At 37.9% G+C, this 20,543-nt stretch overlaps 1 protein-coding gene across 1 annotated transcript in view; it reads right to left on the reverse strand.

Moving 5' to 3' along the window:
• The window catches only part of LOC148365909 (uncharacterized), a 63,772-nt gene that overhangs the window by 29,218 nt on the left and 14,011 nt on the right, over window positions 1–20,543 (reverse strand). The window contains exon 2 of the mRNA XM_088336376.1: window positions 155–210. Within this exon, the coding sequence (XP_088192502.1) occupies window positions 155–210 (56 nt within the window). The remainder of the gene's footprint in view (window positions 1–154; window positions 211–20,543) is intronic.

Here is a 20,543-nt window from a genome sequence, read left to right on the forward strand (position 1 = left end):
AGGAAACGCTTTTACAATGTTTTGTACCTCTCTGCCACCGTACATTTGTAACACATGCAGGGACAAGCATTCTTCCCAAGCTTAAGTGAGGCCGCTGAGAAATGCAACACGTGTAACTCCAACATATTTGGACGGCGCGGCGAGTCAAACTTACCGCCTGAGTCAGCGAGTTTCAGCTTGTTGGTGAGGCCTTCGTATATAAACAGAGCCCTGCGGACAAAAGAGGTACATACAAGGTCAGGAGAAGCGACAGAGACGATCTCGATACGTCTTTTGAGGTGACAGTGGGAGGACGTCGGGTTAGCGGATTGAAAAGGGATTGAAAATGATCAGCGTTTCAAAAACAGATTGCTTTGGCTTCCACTGTTAGATATTTAAAGCACACATGGTTTTGATCAACACGCAAGAGGCACTGACAAGGGAAATTGTGTTAAAATGCAGAAGACCCCAGGGTTACACCATCCCTAGCTTACGATGTTGCATATCAATGCGTCGTTATGGCATTTTTACCCCTATTTACATTAACAACACATTTTTTGGGATGTCAAAAAACATACAAATTCAAAAGTATGAGTGTGCAGGTTGTTTCTTTGAGATGCCTGTCTGCTATTGGTCAATGTCATGTAAGATGCTACTCTGCTATTGGTTTTGCGTCACATTATCAAGAAGATGCTGATTTTGCTATTGGCTGAACTCCCACCCACGATTCCTCTCTTCATTAAGCTATTCGTGGAGGTTAAGTTCCAAAAACAACTCATGATAGGCAGGAGCCATGAAGTATAAACCTTGATTTAAAAAAAAAAATATTATACAGTAGACAACCGGAATGTATTAAACCCACCTTGTGCTTTTTTCCCTTTTTTCCACAGTGTAGAATAAGATATTTTTTGTCTCCGCTTCAGGGCATTTTCCACACTATACAACATTAACAACATTTTTTTCATTATTTGTGAAAGCTTATAAAAATAAACCTTTGTGGTGTTGTTGCATATATCGTGTTATGTCTTCAAGATGCTATTAGTCGACATATAAATTGCTGGTTTGCTGTTTGTTTGTGGCATGGCTTCAGAAAAATACAGATATACTTTTGAATGAACTAACTCCCACAATGCTTTTTACTTCATTTAGTTCAGAAACTTGTGTGCCTTATAAAGACTTTGCAGGTAGGCGATAAAATACTGAATATTTTTATTGTACTGTATTTATTTGTTATGGGTCCCGAGACTTGCAGTGATGCTCAAAGAAGGAGCAAAAACATGATAACTATGGAAACAAAGTTTATGATCAAGAAATACAAAGAAGGCTGAAGTCATGTCACACCAAGGGAAATAAAATGTTATTTCAAATTGAATTTTATTTGTGTAATAAAGAAGCTATGGGTCCCCAGTCCTGCATTAATGCTAAAGGGAGAAACAAAACACGAACACAATGGGCACAAAGCTTGCGATTATCAAGAAATAGGAAGGACGCACACACACAACGTTACTGTAACGAGGAATATAGCCGTAACCAGTCAACAATCGGGCCATTAATTCAAAATAAGAAGCCAATTAAAGCAACAAGTTCTTCAAATGACGCAGAGGAAGTTTTAAGGTCATTTTAATCCTCTGTCACCTCCCCCACTGCATCCAACCACTAACTACACTGTACCAGCTTGGGTTCATCCCATCAAAGGTAAATAAAAGTTGTTTTTATTTTTTTTATAATCTTAATTGATTATATACACATATATACATATTAAATTGTAAACTATTTTATAACACATTAGCTAATCACTAAAGGTACCTATCCCCTGCCCTACGATGATTGCACCCTGCCTGCGATCCCCACCTCAGAACAGAACCTGGGGGTAAACTGCATTTTGCAAAGATGATCGTAGAAACTGTAACCATCGATCATTATATTTTCTTTAATAGCTTTGGAAGTGACATACAAAAGTCAATTCCATTGAAGTTGGGAAAAAGTTTAAAATGTCAGTAAAATTAGAATAGAATGACTTGCAAACCTTTTCTAACCCATATTTAAATGAATACACCACAAAGACAAGATTATCCATGTTCAAACTCATAAACTTTATTTCCATAAGCAAATAATGATAAACTTAGAATTTTATAATTGCAACAAGTGCCAAAGTAGTTGGGAAAGGGGCTTCTTCACCATTGTGTTACATCACCTTTCCTTTTAATAACACTCAATAAACGTTTAGGAAGTGAGGAGACTAGTTGTTGAATCGTTGATAGTGGAATCCTTTCCCATTCTTGCTTTATGTACAGCTTCAGCTGTTCAACAGTCCGGGGTCTCCTTTGTCTTATTCTGCGCTTTATAATGCGCCACACATTTTCAATGGGAGACAGGTCAGGACTGCAGGCAGGCCAGTCAAGCACCCGCACCCTCTTACTACGAAGCCACGCTGTCGTGAGACGTGCAGTGTGTGGCTTGGCATTATCCTGCTGGAAGAAGCAAGGGCGCCCATGGTAAAGATTCTGTTTGGATGGCAACATACTTTGTTCCAAAACCTGAATGTACTTTTCTGCATTAATGGTGCCTTCACAGATGTGCAGGTTACCCATTCCTTGGCCACTCATGCACCCCCATACCATCACAGATGCTGGCTTTTGCACTTTGCGTGCATAACAGTCTGGGTGGTTCTGTTCTTCTTTGGACCGGAGGACACGACGTCCACAATTTCCAAACACAATTTGGAAAACTGACTCATCAGACCACAGAACACTTTTCCACTTTGTATCAGTCCATTTTAGATGGGCTCGGGCCCAGAGAACCCTGCGGCGTTTCTGGATGTTGTTGATGAATGGCTTACGCTTTGCAACATAAAGTTTTAACCCACACTTACGGATATAGCGTCGAACTGTATTGACTGACAGTGGTTTTCCAAAGTGTTCCTGAGCCCATGTGGTGATGTCCTTTACACATTGATGTCGGTTCTTAATGCAGTACCGCTTGAGGGCTCGGAGGTCACGGGCATTCAATAATGGTTTACGGCCATGCCGTTTACGCACAGTGATTTCTCCAGATTCCCTGAACCTTTTCACAATATTATGGACTGTAGATGATGATATCCCTAAATTCCTTGCAATTGTACTTTGAGGAATGTTGTTTTTAAACTGTTCAACAATTTGCTCACGCAGTTGTTCACAAAGAGGTGAACCTCGCCCCATCCTTGCATGTGAATGACTTAGCTTGTTCGGGTCTCCCTTTTTTATACCCAGTAACAACTCTCACCTGTTGCTAATTCATCTGTTCACCTGCAAATAGTTGGTTGATTTCCATTCATCCACTTTCTGAGTAGTTATTGACACCTGTCCCAACTATTTTGGCACGTGTTGCTGTCATCAAATTACAGAGTTGATGATTTTCTCCCAAAACAATAAAGTTTATGAGTGAAGACAATAAATATGTTGTCTTTGCTGTGCATTCATTTAAATATGGGTTGAAAAGAATTTGCAATTTACTTGGATCAATTTTTATTTGCAATTAACACACTTTCCCAACTTCATTGGAATTGAGTTTTGTACATCATACTGACAAGTAAAACAGAGGAAAAGAAAAAGTGATATTTTGCAGGTGAAAACTTGATTTAATAGCATACATGTATCCTTGGACCAAGAGGGGAAATGTACTACATACTGTACGCAAAATGATCCTCACCTAGTGCATTGTAACACTAGTGCAATAAAAAGTAGTGCAATGAAATTAGGCAGCAACAGACATTCCCAAACAGTTCACAAGATTATATATATATATATATATATATATATATATATATATATATATATATATATATATATATATATATATATATATATATATATATCTCACAGTTTAGGGTGGTGATGGCCCTGGGGAATAAACTCTCTCTGAGCCTGTTAGTCCTTGTTTTAAGGGACCTGCAGAACCTACCAGGAGGCAACAGCAGGCAATGTCCTCCAGACTGGGCAGAGCGCAGCCAATTATTTTCTGGGCTGTGTTGATTAATCTATGTACGTTTTTCCTGTTTAAATACATTAATAAAGGTTTTTCCCAGAAAAAAACAACAAAATAATTAAATGTATCTAATGTATTCCCATCCTTGGACACATATGGCAGAATGCTAAGTTTATTTCAAAACAATTTTTTTGGGAAGCGATTGTTTTGAAGAAAAAAAAAATGTTTACAAATCGATGGAAATCATAGTTGGCGAGAACGACCGAGAATTGAGATCCATTACCCTGTGACAGTCCATCAAAAAAAAAAGGTTTGAAATCTTTACCGCAACTTTGCATGAACGTACCAATGTGCTTTTAGCAAGTATCCTTTGCGTTATAAGGTCATAAATCTCAGTCATTAATCTCAAAACGAACGCTAGTTGGAATGTGCATGCGTCTGCCGTTGTCAGTAAAAAAAAATTTAAAAAAATCCCTCCGGCTCCTGAGGGGATGTCGATAACATCTGGAGACGCCTAGCGAGTGCACGAGGCCGCTAGCAAGTTCAAAGGTGAAGGAGGTGTGCATGTGAAACGATTGTATGATTTATTCTGACGTTTAAATGCGCGAATAAGATGAATTAGCTTTAATTTTAGCCAGATTTTTGTCTCCAACTCAAATTGACACAGGGCCATATAAAATAAAATTGATTACAAAGACTGATTGATTGTTGAAAATGAAATAAGCTGACAATTCTGTACTCGTTGCAGCTAGTAACCCCAGAAGCAATGCTAGACATTACTAAAGCTAACAGCTAACTGCTATAGATAAATACATGCCCTGGCTGACGACAGCCAAGTATCAAAAGACATAATAGTTGAAATAAGAACAAAAATTATTTTTGCAATCTATTTTCAGATTTCAAACATTTTAATAAGGCCACGCTAGATGCCAAGGCTAGTTGCTAATACTAACACAGCTAATGACATCATCTGTGATGTCAATGCTTTAAAAAGTTGCAAATGTTGTGCTAGTTGCAACTAGCGACCCCTCAGTAATAATAATAATAATAATTTCCTTGTATTGTCATTCTGTGTAACAATGTACACAGAACGAAATGTCGATTGCACCTGACCCATTGTAGCGAGCCGATGCAGCCGCAGCCAACAGAGGGCGCCGCCGACCACTTTTTAAGTCTTAGGAATGACTCGGCCGGGGCGCGAACCACCGACCTCCCAGTCTCAAAGCGGGCGCCTTACCATCTAATGACAATACAGATACAGAATCTAATAGCAAACTGCCAAAGCTAAATATGTTTTTGCTACTTAAAATAATTATTTTTGCAGTGTATTATGTGCATTCATTTGCAATTTTCTTCTAAAAGACTGATGCTAGAAGCTATCGCCCGAGCACCATCAGTAGCTTATAATTTTTAACTTATCAAAAGTGTGATAAATTGAATTTCAAGAAAAAAAAAATCATCTCATTGTTTGGTTGGTTGGATCCCTGAACCACTAGGGTCATAGGGGCACCGATTCCTGTCGTGTGTCTTGGGCAAGTACAGCCTGGTGGCGCCCATCACTCTCCAGGTCAATTTATATCATTACCTCAACTAAAATATGTCTCAATATACCGGGATTGAAATGCAGTAAAGTGCAAAAATGTGTTACCAGTCAGCAACAGTTTCTTCAAGGAGAGTACGATTCCTGGTGACTGGTACAATAATGTATTTTGTATCTTGTGCACTGGAGAAAGCAGAAAGCCCTCGATTCCATATTCCCCGCCTCATCCCTGATTAATCAGGGGTTGGCACCGATACACATTCGTATGACCGTGCCCAGTAGTCTTGCGACGATAGTTCTACCCAACAGATGTGTCGCGCCACGTAACGGTGGGAGTCATTAGGTGACCAAACCCTAATGCCGAGCGCCAATCAGGGAGATAATGGGTACCAATATTATAAGTCTTATGTATGACTCAGAACTAATGACCTCCCAGTCGGGCGGGCACCCTACCCCAAGGCCAGTGAAGCAGAACACCCTACCATATTTTAACATTATCATTAAAGGTGCGTAGTTTGAGGTGTCCTTAAAAAGTTGAAACTCAAATATTTTTCTCTATTAAGTGTGTCACCAATACTCAAATGAGTTCAAAGAGCCCTTGTGCTTTTTTTCTCCATTGCCTCTATTTTCTGTTATTTTATCAGGCCTGCGCTGGCGGAACAAACCCCCAAAAAGATGAAAAAAGAAGAGTTTGTTAGAGTTTGTCTAGGAAATAAACTCAAAACATGAGTTTACTCTGCTGCCATCTAGCCTAAAGTCGTAATTTCAGGCTGAGGGTTTTAAATAACGGACTTTAATACGGGTTTTTAGGTGTTTTTGGTTATTATTTTAAATACATCATCGAGTTATGTTGGAACTAGCGCCTTCCAGTGAATTGCTTCATATGTGAACTGGAGGGCACTCACAAGGACTCGAAATTCTTCACGTGTTTGTGTAGGTCTTCTCCGTGTCCTGACTCTCGCGGTTTCCTCCCACATTCCTCTCACAGACTCAATGTTGAAATCCACATAGCGAACTACGAATATCGGATAGTTAGAACTGGTGAAAAGAATGCTAATAATCCGATCGTAAAAATGTTCGTTTGACAGAACTCAACCATTGTGTTAATGCTGGTGTCTTGTACCTCACACAATTACTTTCATGTTCTGTACTGTCATCGTATTTGTGCGTTCAGTAGAATTTTGCTCTTTGGTGTCTTGAAGATATCATGTCACAAAATGTAGTATATATGAGCACTCATGGTTTGGTCGGAAAATTATTTTTCTGGGGTCCAGCCTCGTCTTACTTTCAGCTTTTATTCAGTTAGAGATAGGAAAGTCCAACATATCCTATACTGTCTTTTTCTTCTTTTAAAATGTTTTTTCTTCAAAGTCTTCATTACATGCTTTACCCTGGAATGTCGTGTCTAATCTCTTGCATACAATGGTTCACAACTTTGATATCAATAACAAAAATGCCGACTGTATTCTAATATATTCTCGTTCATGTTTTTTGTTTCCTTAAAATTAGTGTTTTAGCATAAGATACTATGTATTCCGACATATTATTTGCAGGGGAGCTATTTTTAGAGTAACATCAATGTCTTCAAATATCCTCCATGGTTCCTTTCGTGTTTTGTTCAGTTAGAGCTAGTACACTATATTTCATGATCTTGTCGTCATGCCATTTTTGTTATAGTTCCGTACACATGTGTAAGGGTTTTTCATATAGTCTTTCTTTCATGTTGTATTTTGTTAGAGCTGGTTGGTGTTGAAATACTATGTCGTTATTCTATCCAATTGCCAGTGTGTTCTCTGAGTCTTCTATTGTGTTTTGTTCAAGTAGAACTAGTTGGTATTACTACACATCCTGCACTGCCTTTTACATTTTGTTCAGTTAGAGATAGTTTGTATTCCAACACATCATGCATCTTCTTATTTTCTTGTTTTATTAATTTAGGTTTTGTTGGTCTTTCAACCTTATGTATCAGGGGTGTGTAGGGATGTTCATGTTTTGTTCTGTTTGAACTTGTGAGCCTGCATTACATTTCATTTTGTTGTCGTCATGAAATTCTCATAATTGTTCTATGACTGTTTGGAAAAAAGTTAATGTTGTCCCCCTTTTATGTTTTGTTCTGTTAGAGCGAGTTAGTGTTGGAACATTATGTCGTTGTTTAATACGAGTGCAGCTTTGTTCTTTGACTATGTTCTCTTCCGGTTGTGTTTTGTTCAGTTGCAACTAGTTGGGGTATTACTAAAAATCCTGTGTTGTTTGTTATGATTTTTTTCAGTTAGAGCTGGTTTATGTTCCAACATATTCTGCATTGGCTTATTTTCATGTTTTGTTCTTTTAGACCTAGTTTCTTAGGTGTGTAGTCAACCATGTGTTGAAGCAGTTTTGATTTCTTTGAATTCTGGAGATGGTTTTAAATGCCGATCTGTTTCTTTACACTATGGTCGGTTGGTTGGTTGGTTGGTTGGTTGGTTGGTTGGTTGGTTGGTTGGTTGGTTGGTTGGTTGGTTGGTTGGTTGGTTGGTTGGTTGGATCCCTTAACCACTAGGGTCGTAGACGCACCATTTCCTTTGGTGTGTCTTAGGCAAGTATAGACTGGGGGGCGCCCATCCCTCTCCAGGCCATCTTTACCCTATTCAATACAAATTTATTTTCTGTAACTAAATAATTTTGTGTCCACATTTATAAGCTCGACTCCTCCAGCCAAGCAGTATGTGGACAATAGCTTACAATTGTGTGACTAGCATGCTGATATGAAAGGTCAGTAACAAACAATGAACAAAAGGCTAACCCAAGTCTGTGTGTTGTGTGTTTGCGCTCAGACAATGCAATCTGGTCGGTTGCAAAAAGCATACAGTGGTACCTCTACTTACAAATGTCTTTATATATGAAAGTTTCAAGTTACAAAGTACTTGAACAGGAAAATATTGCCTTCAATTCCAAAGATTGCTTCTAGTTCCGAAGTCAAAAATACAGTTCAGTACACATTGCTTCAAATCTGCTTGGCAACCAGTGATCATGGGCGCTCCCAGCATGCTTTACGTGTTCAGTTCAGAGTTCACAGATGAACAAGTGAAAGGGTCCGGCAAGATAGCGGGGAGAATAAATCATTCCATTAGCTCAAATGAATGACATTTAAGCAAAATTCCACTAAGTTGTCGAAAGGAATCACCCGGAAAAAGTGTTGACAAGTCGAGATATCACTACATCTGCCTCCCACATGTCTGACGGAATGTCAAAAGCTGGCAAAAGCAGATGTCATTGGATCAGTTTTTTAATAAACGTGAGGCAAAAAGTTAAACTAACATTTTCATTGTATTCTTTATTCTACGTTTTTTACATTATGTGCCTTTCATTCTATGTTTATTGTGCAGTAATCTAATTTCAACATATATTTGTTTCATGTTCTGATTATCTTTTATGATTTCTTTTTTAAAAAAATAGCATACTGTACTTTTGTAACGTGTTAGTGCATTAACATACACAATTCTTTTCTACCTAGGAAGTTTTCAGGTTATGAAAATACTCCAATAACATTTTAAAGATGACAAAATTGAGAAGAAATTGATACCCTCGCAAAGTAGCTATCAAAAATAAGGACGCGGATAAAGGAATGGGTTGGAATGCATTAGCTAAACAAAATAGTATTGTATCCCCCGCTATATGGCAATTATGATCTCCATGCCCAACCTCAGAACAGATTAATGTTGTATCCCATAGAAACATCTGTTATGTTTTAACACACCACTAATAATTAGGATTATTACCAAAGGCATGCGATAGCACTACGCATGAACATAACTTGCAAAATATTCATGAAAAGCACACCCAGTAGGTGTAAACGTACCTACTCTAATGTGAAAAACAGACTCACGGATGAACCTGAGCCAGCTATGACCTCAGAGGAAGACAAGACGCGAGCAAAAAGAAAAGGGGGGGAGCCAAGGCCAGGAAAACACAATGATGTCATCATCTCAATTCCAAATGTTCATTTGGGGCAACAAATGACAAAATACAGTACAGTACCCAAGCCAGTAGGAATGAGGACGGTTTATTTTGGACCTTCAGAACCAATGTAACACGAATACTTTATGGAGAGGAACATAACAGAAACGGATGGCGTCTGTAACCATAGTCCTGGTGTAAGCACACTAAAGGAATAAAACGGTCGACTGTCATCGCATACGTGTAAAATCAAAATTTATGGTTCATGTTTTACCTCCTCTTCATAAATTACGCTATTACATCGAGTTAAGCAAATCCTCATGCTCAAACTTAGGAATGCACTTTTCCTGGAGACAGAAAAATATTCCATGTTCTTCGTTCGTGTCACCCATGCCAGCGGGCGTGGTTAACTGTTTTTGACGGATTACGTGGACATTAAAAAAGAATGAAAATGGATGAATAGAAGAGCATCACTCATATACTCTTTTCCATGCATAAGGCAAGGAACCATATTTGGGTATTTGAAATGAAAGCTGTTTGAGGAAAAACAAACTCACCTTTTTCACGGATTCCTTAAGTAAAACGAACTCAAACATAGTTTAAACTGTAGTATTTCCATCAATAATGAGATTGCATAGGAGGCATCCTTCTGAAATTTCTATATAGGAGAAATTTAAACAGCCATGACACAAATTTATCTGATTTTAAAAACTTCTGCAATAAGAATTTGTAAAAACAAAAAACAAAACAAAAAAACAAAAAAAACAAAAAGCTGTGAAAACAGCCTGTACAGAAGCAGACAGTTAAAACTAAGTATGGAAAATAGCTGTCAGAAAAAAAATTCCATAGGAAAAAAGGTTTGTAAAAAAGTCTGTAACAATAATTTGGTAATTGTCTAAAAATATGGTCGAAAAAAAAGTATCTAAAAAAAGTCTGTAAAATTGTTAGAAAGTTGCCATGAAAAAGTTTGGTAAAAACGTATGTAAAAAGAAAACTTGATTTTTAAAAAAGTCTGTAAAAAGGTCTGTTGAAAACTTAAAAGCCATTTTGCAGCTATTTGAAAAACTAAAAAATCTGTAAAAAGTCTGTTGAAACAGTGTATTTAAAAAAAGTTTTGAAAATAAAGCTGTAAAAAAGGCTGTAAAAAAGCTCTGTATATACTCTTCTGGAAAAAATATTTCGCAAAAAAAATCCTTAAAAACTGGAAAACGTGATCATAAATACTGTCACTGAAAAGTCTGTTAAACGTCATTAACGTCAATATTTACATCGTTTTTTTATTAAAACTGTACTGAATTTGGACCTTAGTTACTCTCTGCCGCTATCTCCTAGCTTGTGTCAACATTGCGGTCTCAGTCAGTTCATTTATGCTGCATGTGCAAGTACATGCTGTTTAGACTCTACTTGAAACAGGCCTTTTTTACTTTTGCCATTTTCATGCTACACTGGTAAAGGGCGCCATTAGCTCAGGAGGTCTTGGGATCAAGAGGTCGCAGGTTCAATTCCCGGCTCATCCGTGTTCAATGTCGAAATGTCCTTGGGCAAGACACTGAATCCCTACTTCCCCTGATAGCAGGTAGTTAGTCGCCTTGCATGGCTGATGCTGCTATCGGTTAGTTAGTGTTTAATTAGGAGAAGTGTGAAGCACATTGTAAAGCGCTTTGGGAGGTCTTTATTGACTTGAAAAGTGATATATAAATGCTAACCATTTACATTTACAAACCTGCAGGGACAAGCAATAGCCCTGACTCCTCAAACCTAATGTGTTCCGCCCCAAACAGCTCTGCTAAAAAAGTAGATAGTAGAAATAAAAGCATAGGTGCTCTTTAAACTCACCTGGGCTTTGTTAACACATACTTTATAGAGAAATATTTAACTTTAAAAAATGTAAGCACACATCAAATGACACACCTCATCTTTAAGGTCGACTTGTTCCACTTTTTCCCCTATCCGTATTACAACCTTACCCCTCCCCTCTCACCCACAAACCTAGTCACCCCTAAATCTCGGTTAGGTGGCGACCTGAGCTCCCCGTGCTATTTTTAGCCTTGAGACGAGCTCACCGTCTGCCTTTCGGTGGAAGTCCGAGATGTCCCCAGCGGCACGGAGAGCTCATGTCCTCTCTCCAAACAAGGGGAAATAAAATCAAAGTAAAATCATTGCCAGTCTCTCCTCTTTTTGGTCCAGTGTTGTACTCGTGTAATAGTCAAGTCAAGTCAAGTCATGTTTATTTGTATATTCCTTGATCACAAGGAGTCTCTAAGGGCTGCACAGACCACAGATTATTGCAAACTACAGACTTTTATCACACCACCACCTGATCTCAAACCTACATGAGGGCAAGGAAAAACTCAAAAACCTCAACATGAGGAAAATGAAGAAACCTTGAGAAGGGACCGCACATGAGGTAATACCCCTTCCAGAATACCAGGCTGCAATGGATGTTGCATTAACAGACAAGAAAATTATAAATAAAATAATTATAGTGTCATATCAAACAAAAAATCAAATAAAAAGGATGACCAGGTTGCAATGGATGTAGCATTAACAAACAATTCACAGAAATGTTCAACATGAAATGCACCCTGGTCATCCTGGAAGGGGGATTACTACTTGTGAGGCCCCTTCTCAAGGTTTCTTTTTTCCTCATGCTGAGGTTTTAAGTTTTTCCTTGCCCGCATGTTGGTTTAAGATCAGGCAATGGTGTAATTGTAACCGTGTGCAGTCCTTCGAGATATCTTGTGATTAGACGGGCGGACAGACAGACAGACAGACAGACAGACAGACAGACAGACAGACAGACAGACGTTCATCCCCGTATCCAGCAGTATTCTTGTGTTGAAAAATAAAATAATAAAATAGAGATATAGAATACAAAAATACCCAATATAACGTTTTCTTATAAAGTATTAAAATAGTGCTACGGAAAATACACACTGTAATAAAAATAGGGGTATATGCAAATGTGGGGGTGGGGTTTAATGTGGGCTTTTACTCCCCCGGGTGGAATTAAAGAGACTCATGACATAAGGAAGAAATGATCTCCTCAGTCTGTCCGTGGAACAAGACTGTGACACCAGAAGCTACTCTTCTGGTCTTGATCTTAAATAAGGGCTATACAAATGAATGTGACTTGACTTGACTACATGAAGCAATTTTTTTTGTCTTACCCCTAGTAAAGACTCTCTTAAAACCTCTCCTCTAGGTTCATTCATCTTCGTAATCAAGTCAGTGTCTTTGTTAAGTTTAAACTTTGGTAGACACTTAAAATAAGGCGTAATGACTTAAATGGATTTTAAACTTGCATGAAGGACCAGGAAAAAGGCTCTCAAATATAAAAAAAAAATCCAGCCATACCCATAGCCCTCCTCCGAGCCCCCACTTTTTATGAAATCTTCAAGGTTGCAAAAAACAGATCACCCCTAAAGGATGTGGAATCCAAACAGCCACACAATTGGCCAATAGCGACAATGAGGTAATGCTGTGGTCAAAACACCGAACCGACATGCTATGAAATTTCATTCGAAGCAATGACATGTTTACTCCAGGAGACGCTATATAATACACACTGCAGCTTTAAGATCAATGACATTATAAAAGCTTCCTCATTTGCATACAACTTCAAACAGAAACCATGTAAATCAGTTTGAATTCGAGCATGTATCTTCTCAAGCATGTCCTAGTCGGGTCCACCCATTAATTCACAGTGACCGATTATCGTGATATTTGCTGGGTGGAGCGCATAGCATCGGCCCCTGGAGACGATTATCACGCCACAGAGGCTCTTTGAGGGGAATGGTAATTTTTAAGGGGGAGGGGCAAGGCTGAAGGGATAACAAAATTGATGCAAGATTACAAGGGAAGAGCAGCATGTGAAAAAAACAAAATGCAAATTACGTAGGGGTTTTTTTTTTCGAACTATGCTTATTAGTCCAGGTCGAGTGACCAATATTGAAGCTGTGTGAATCGTTCCAACAGTGGCTCTAGTGTTTCAGCAACGATCGAATCCTCAATTACCACCAAACACCTAAAACGAGTTCAACCAGAACCATTTGCAGTCCCAAGATTTTTTTTTTCTTTCGTTTAATGGTAATTCTTAACACAGTGGAACCCAGGATATGGCAACCCCACTTTAAGGGGACAATTCCACCTCACATTGTGGAACAAGATGTTTTGTAGGGCAACAACAACATCAACAACAATATATTTCATGTTCCTGAATTCTTATAAAAACTTTGCAGAGTTCATGGGGTACGTCTCCAAGATCCCTGTATGCTTTAGGTAGATCACATAAAATGCTAGTCTACGATTGGTTTGCATCACAGCAACATTGAAATGCCAAAATGCTATTGGCTGAACTCCTTCCCACAATGCTCTCTTAATTTAGTTCAGAATCTCAAGTGCTTCGTAAACATATTGCGAGTTGGTGATAAAATTGTGTATTTTTTGTACTGTATTTATTCATTATGGGTCCAAGGCTTGAAATGATGCTAAAAAGAAAAGCAAACACATGATAACCATGGAAACAAAGCTTGCGGTCATCAAGAATTACACAAGGCACACAAATCCCTGTTTGGCTCTTGTCTCAAAAAGTTTGTCTACATCTGTTACAAGGACATAACATTGTTCGCAAGAGAAAGTTATAAAATTAGTTGAACTTCAATCAGCTGTCTCCTGCATTCACCCACTACTCCACCGTACAAAGGAAAATATGTTTTCTCTTAAATGTATATTTATTTATTGGGTTATTTAATCATATCCACAAAATTAGTACTTACTGTATCGTGTTTTAATATTGTTGAAAGTCATTAGGTAATTACCATAGGTTACTATATTCATTTCAGAACCAATTAATGCCTTATCCTGGGGCTCGACTGTAATTCGAGGACCTGGACATTGTGAGGAAAATTCTGGGAAAGTTAAAAAAATGGCTAATTCAACAGGAAGAAGTCTAGACTTTTCATCTTTTGGAGGCTGATAAGAAAGTTAAAGTTCACCTAATGATAAGTCAGACTGGAGACTCGAGTGCAATAGCAGCGGAAGCTAACATGTTCAAATAAGAACTATGAGCTAACATTGATTAGTTGCTGTATTTCTATTTAACCATACTCACACCTGTTAAGGTCCTTTTCAACTAAAGTATATCTTCTTACCCTCATTCACACATGTTAAAGTTGTTCTTGACTAAAGTAGAACTTTTTGACTTAGACTTGACTTGTAGGTAGGGCTTGAAACTTGACTTGGAGTCCCACCTTGTGATGTTTTCGCTTTAAGATATGGAATAAAATGTTTTTTGAGACCCCATTTATGGCATATTCCTTACTGTAGGACATACACCACTATTTCTTTATTCACAGTCTCAAAAATGTTATTTAGTGTGTAAAGTGAGTTACTAAGTGAGTTTGTAAAACGCTTGTTTTTATTCATGGAGATCAAATATAAATGAAGGTCTACTGTTGTTTTGCGTTACTGCTTAATAAAAATGCTCATATGCTATTGTCTGAATTACCTCCCACCATGCACTTCTTTTCATTCAGTTCAGAATTTTGTGTGCTTCGCCAATACTTTGCGAGCTATTACAATATTTTTTCTTTTGTATTTATTTGTTATGGGTCACAATGGTTTACAGTGATGCTAAAGGAAAAAACAAATAAATAATAACCATGAAAACAAAGCTTGCAATTATCAGGACATACAACGAAGGCCACTCCACTGTATCAGCTCAGGTCAAGTCAAAGGATAAAAAACATATTGACAGCTGTCAATCATCAGTTTTTGAAACCATGTTCAAACACAGTCACGCAAATTTCAGAAGGTGTTTTATTCGTTCAGACTCTTGAACACTTTATTTTCCTTCATCTATAAAACAGCCACCAGAAAAAAATATTCTGCTAATGTATTAGTCTTAAATACAATGTATTGTTTGTACTGTATTTATTCGCCATAGTTCCTAGGACTAGCAGTGATGCTAAAGAGAGAAGCAAAAACACAATAAGAAAAAAAAAGAAAAACCTGTGATTATCAATAAATCGCTACACTCGCTAAGTTGCATCGTCATTACTGATCGACGATTGGAACCATTACAAGTAAGAAGGTGATTAAAACCAGGACATTGTTTAATCTTCCAAGTGGAAATTTTAAATTTGTTTTTTTGTTGTTGCCATGTCTGCCAAAATGAAGCAGTTTTCCTTTTCATGTCTATTTATTCATGATATTCTTTAATCATATCTATGTTTATTACACATAAGTGGTACCTACTATGTGCTATTTTGTTATTTTATTGGTTTAATTTGGGGGTTTCAAGGATTTGGAACGCATTTGCTAATTACCATATGGTCCTATCTCTTGCTATATGGCAATTTCACTTTGTGATCCCCACCTTAAACCGGATTAATGTCGCTTATCGGGGTCTACTGCATCTTACTTTGTTCACAACTGTTTAGGTTCTTTTGAACTAAAGCGGGACTTTGAACTTCTTAATCTGACTTCCATCTGTTGAGGTTTTTCTTAGCTAAAGTAGAACGTATTGACTTAGAACATAACAACTTGGACTTGACTTTGATTTGTGCTTCAAAGTCTTGAGACTTGGCCTGTCTCAAGTGTTTCTGCCGTTCTATCTCAACTTCTCAAGATCCTCACAACTCTGAATTTAGTCTTGGTTGGAACTTCCTTTACACTCTTGTTAGTTCCTCCTAAGAGAAGCTCTGTTTGAGGGTCCGAGAAAAAGGGGAGGTCTGTCAAACTGTCAAACACATCACAGAGTTCACACCAAGGGACCCAAGGGGGATGGAAAGATGCAAATGGGAAAGCTTTGTAAACGTATGGTTGCCAGGGTAGCTAAGCAGCATGCATTTTTTAAGAGGGTCCAACTCTTTAAATATGGACATTGGTTGTTGACATTGATGAGAGGTGTAGTGGTTGTCAATTGTTGGTTGGTTTGTTGGATCTCTAAACCAATAGGGTCGCAGGGACAACATTTCCTGTAGTGTGTCTTGGGCAAGTACAGCCTAGTGGCCCTCATCCTTCTCGAGGCCAACAAATGTTTCCACCTGGTCCCAAACTGGGGACCTTTCTTTGCTAAACACTGCACTACGGAAACATGGCCAGTAATAAATCATAAGAGAATATTTTTAAGAATTAAATATATCTTTACTTTAAAACTCGTACATTTTCGCAAGTGAGAAATTTAGGGCAGGAATTTATTTTAGTTTGAACAAATTGATTATTATGTATTTATAATGTGTAATAAAAATTGTCCATTGCATTCGTCTTAGGGTACATGTGTCAAACTAATGGTCCACGTCATTTTATGTGGCTCGCGACAAGATGCTGAGAGAGACACAAGAGAAAAGTAATCTCATCGCATCAAACAATGACTTGCAGTTTTAAATACGTCCACTGGATGTCGCCAGAGACAGGCGTCACTCGCAAATCTGTATTTCCTACCATTACCTACAACCAACATGATCAATTTAGTCGTTACACGACAGGTTGGTACCCATTGAGAACAACTACCTTTTTTTTTTTTAAATACACCACTTTTTCAAATTCAAACAACAACCAGAAAAAAAATCTTGACTCGGAAACAGTATTTTAATGTATAACTTCTACTCTATAGCATATGAATAACCTATACTTTTCTTGGACAATATCTCTGTATTATTTGTGAATGCAACATCCTTTGCTGTCTGGTAATCGTGAAAAGGGGATGCCACATGTGCGGTCATGGTGTAATAATAGCCTGAAAAAATAGTCTGTGTAATAACCTGTGAAGCCCTTTGAGAATCTTTGTGATTAAGGACTATACAAATAAAAATGACTAGACATGACTTGACTTAATTAAAAATGATCAAAAAATGTTGGGGTATGTCACCAGGCCCTATTAAATAATCATTAATAAGTAATCATGGAGGGCAGTGGTTTTGCGGCACAGTTCTGAGGTAATGAGATCGAACCTTCCTGTGTGGAGTTTGCATGTTCTCTCTGTGCTTATGTGGGTTTCCTCCCACATTCCCAAAAGCATGCATGTCAGGTTAATTGGGCGGTCCAAAGTGTCCCTAGGTGTGAATGAGCGAGTGAGTTGTCTGTCTTTGTGTGCCCTGCCCTTCTGCCCGAAAACCCCTGGGATGGGCTCCAGCACCCCCGCAACCCTACTGAGGATAAGCAGTGCAGCTGATAAATAAATGAATAAATGAAGGAAGTGATCATAGTTCATGGATGCCTTAACTGCCAGGTTTGTAGTGGCACCACTGTCTGTGGTGTGCCTTGGGAAAGTACAGCCTGGCAACGCCCATCCCTCCGTTTTTTGGGGGTCGGGTTTTGCTCCCCCACATTACATATATTATAATAAATGTTACAATGACTTTCATCTGCAGCCTGAGCTGGAATGTTTTGGAAGATGGTTTTAGAAGATGGAGAGGAAATAGCGGATATACAAGAGAAAAGTGTGATAAACTTTATAAAATAGTCAGTTACACTGGCATTTCCGCTTGCACATTGTGCCCCCCATACACACACATCCACAAAAATGCACTCATTAACTTATCTTAACATAACCATTTCCATGTAAACAAGCCTAAAGTTGAATTCCCCCTTCAAGCTAATCTTTGCTTCCTCCACCTGTGCCCTCCATCATCCTCACATTCCCTGAGGACCACCCAACTTTTTCGTCTACATTTCCTTTAAGCGTGCTTTTGTTTTACGACGTGCGCTCTCATGGAATTAACGCTAACAAACTGACTGTTACCACAACAACGGGGACCCTCCTCGTCCGACCGGCATCAGAGTTAAGTGTGATTTTCCTATGTGATGGCACCAAGGAGCAGACTTTCGTAACCGTGGCGATGAGAGACAAACATGACTGGCAGTCACATAAATATAAAAGGCAACAATTAAGCAACTGTTAATGGCAGAGGTGGGCAAATTACCATATTTATTCTTTTTTTTTTTTTTACCTTAATAAGAACTCAAAGTTTGGGTGCACACAATACACAACATTTTTACGCATATCACATATTTGTGCAAACATGTATCTTTACAAAAATTTTGCTTACCACAAGCACGAAACATTGGATGGAACAAAAATCGAACCCGGGTGTCGAAAATAAGGGCGCAAAATCCCAAACCCTAGACAACCAGGGAAATAGATAACTTATGACCACGCATTAGCTTTTATCTCAGTGTCAAGGTGGCGGTTTTAGATGTTAAATCTCTCAGAATTTTCTATTATGTAAATAATTTGTTTTTATATTCCTAAATACAAAAGCAATCTTTTTCACACACACACACACATAAAACAACGTTTCAATAATCAGTCTAATTATATCTCTTGTACGTTTATCAATCTTATATTCTTTTATTTTGAAGTCGTACTCATGTGTTTACACTGACGAATAATAAACCACACCCTCTCTGGGGGCGGTCTCTTTTTCTGTTTCAACGAACATGGAAGCCTCGTGTAAGTACTTGCTCCTGGTATCACGTTTTACTTTTTAACATTATATGTATTTTATCTGTGTAAATACAGCCACGAAATAGTCTTAATAATGACTAACTTTAACACTCAGTATCACACTATTTTTATTCACGGTACCAGACACAAATGTTAAAGGAAGGGAGAAAATAGAATGTCTTCCTGAAAGGTATAAATAATGATTCCGTGGTGATTTGTCGTACACGCGAAGTGACGTTTACTGTATGCAGAAGACCCCAGGGATATGGAAACCCCGCTTTACAGCATTTTCGCTTTACCATGTGCCTTTCCTGTCTTAAAACTGTTTCCCTTTACAGTGTGGCAAAAAAAAATGACTATTCAAAAAAACTAAAACTATTTGTCAGGCATTATGAAATTGCCTATAGGCTGAGCTCCCTCCCACAATGCCTCTCTATCCATGCCGATCAGAATCTTGTTTGCGACATCAAGACATTGCTATTTAGCTATACAATACTGTGTTTTGTTGTGCTGTGTTTATTCTCTGTGGGTCCTAATGCTTGTGACGACGCTTAAGAGAGAAGTATGACAACCATAGAAACAAAACTTGTGATTAATAAGAAATACAAAGAGGGCACAGGAATCACTTCCCTCGCTTAACTGTAGAGGCAGACCAATCGATTGGTACTTTTAATAAAAATAAGAAGGCGATAAAAGTAAGCATCAAACACGTACCATGCTGCATCCACCCACTACTCCACTCAACCAGGTCAAGTCAGGCAACACTAAAAGATGATAATATGTGATGACGAACATGGACGATGGAATCTGATCATGAATCAGACTTTAAAGGGCATTCAATGAATACGTTCAACATTCTATGTTGGTATTGTGTTCATAATTTAAAATAGCAATTACTTGTTGCAGTCATGGCTGCACATAATCAACAACATTTGTCACTTACAAAGTTATTTTGAGCTGATAAAAGGTGAAACCAAATTTCATACCAATTATTAATCCTAAATTAGGGGCTCGCGTTGTACACGAGTAAATACAGTAATTTGATTTTTTTGCATCTGCTGATAAAGAGTCTCAAATCCGTTGTATTGGCATTGCATGAGAAAGGCCAATATCCTATTTTTCTTACGAAAATTTATGAATGAACATGATCCTATACTTTTATTTTTCTTTTATTGTTAGAGCATTTTATCGAATTGTTTAAGCACCTTTTTCAAGAACTTAATTCAAAAACTTTTCTTTTACATGACATTTGATAAATATCTTGATACAAAAAATACTTTACAATGCATTTGATGAAAAATACACAATTAAAAAATTATATTTTGACATCGTCAAGCAAAACATTTTTTTTAAATGTATTAGTTTTTTTTTGTTAAAACTGTTATCCTTATTCCACATCGTAACATGCAAACATCATAAGCTAGGGACTTTGTAACCAGCGGGTCGATTCTATTACCACTTAAAAAGACCAGTGATAGGCAAATCATACCATTTTTGAGTTCCTTATTCATCTGAGCAAAAAAATGAGAACATAATCAAATGTTTTATTTTCTAAAAGCCAGCGTGTTAACACTTCAAATTGACAAAAAATGCTCTCATAGCCATCGTCATTTCCTATTCTACAGTCCATATTAATTAATGATTCAAAATAGGGCTGCACGATTTTGGAAAAAA

This window comes from Urocampus carinirostris, chromosome 5 (genome assembly GCF_059441175.1).
Source record: "Urocampus carinirostris isolate Australia breed hairy pipefish chromosome 5, RoL_Ucar_1.0, whole genome shotgun sequence".
NCBI classification, from domain to species: Eukaryota; Metazoa; Chordata; class Actinopteri; order Syngnathiformes; family Syngnathidae; genus Urocampus; species Urocampus carinirostris.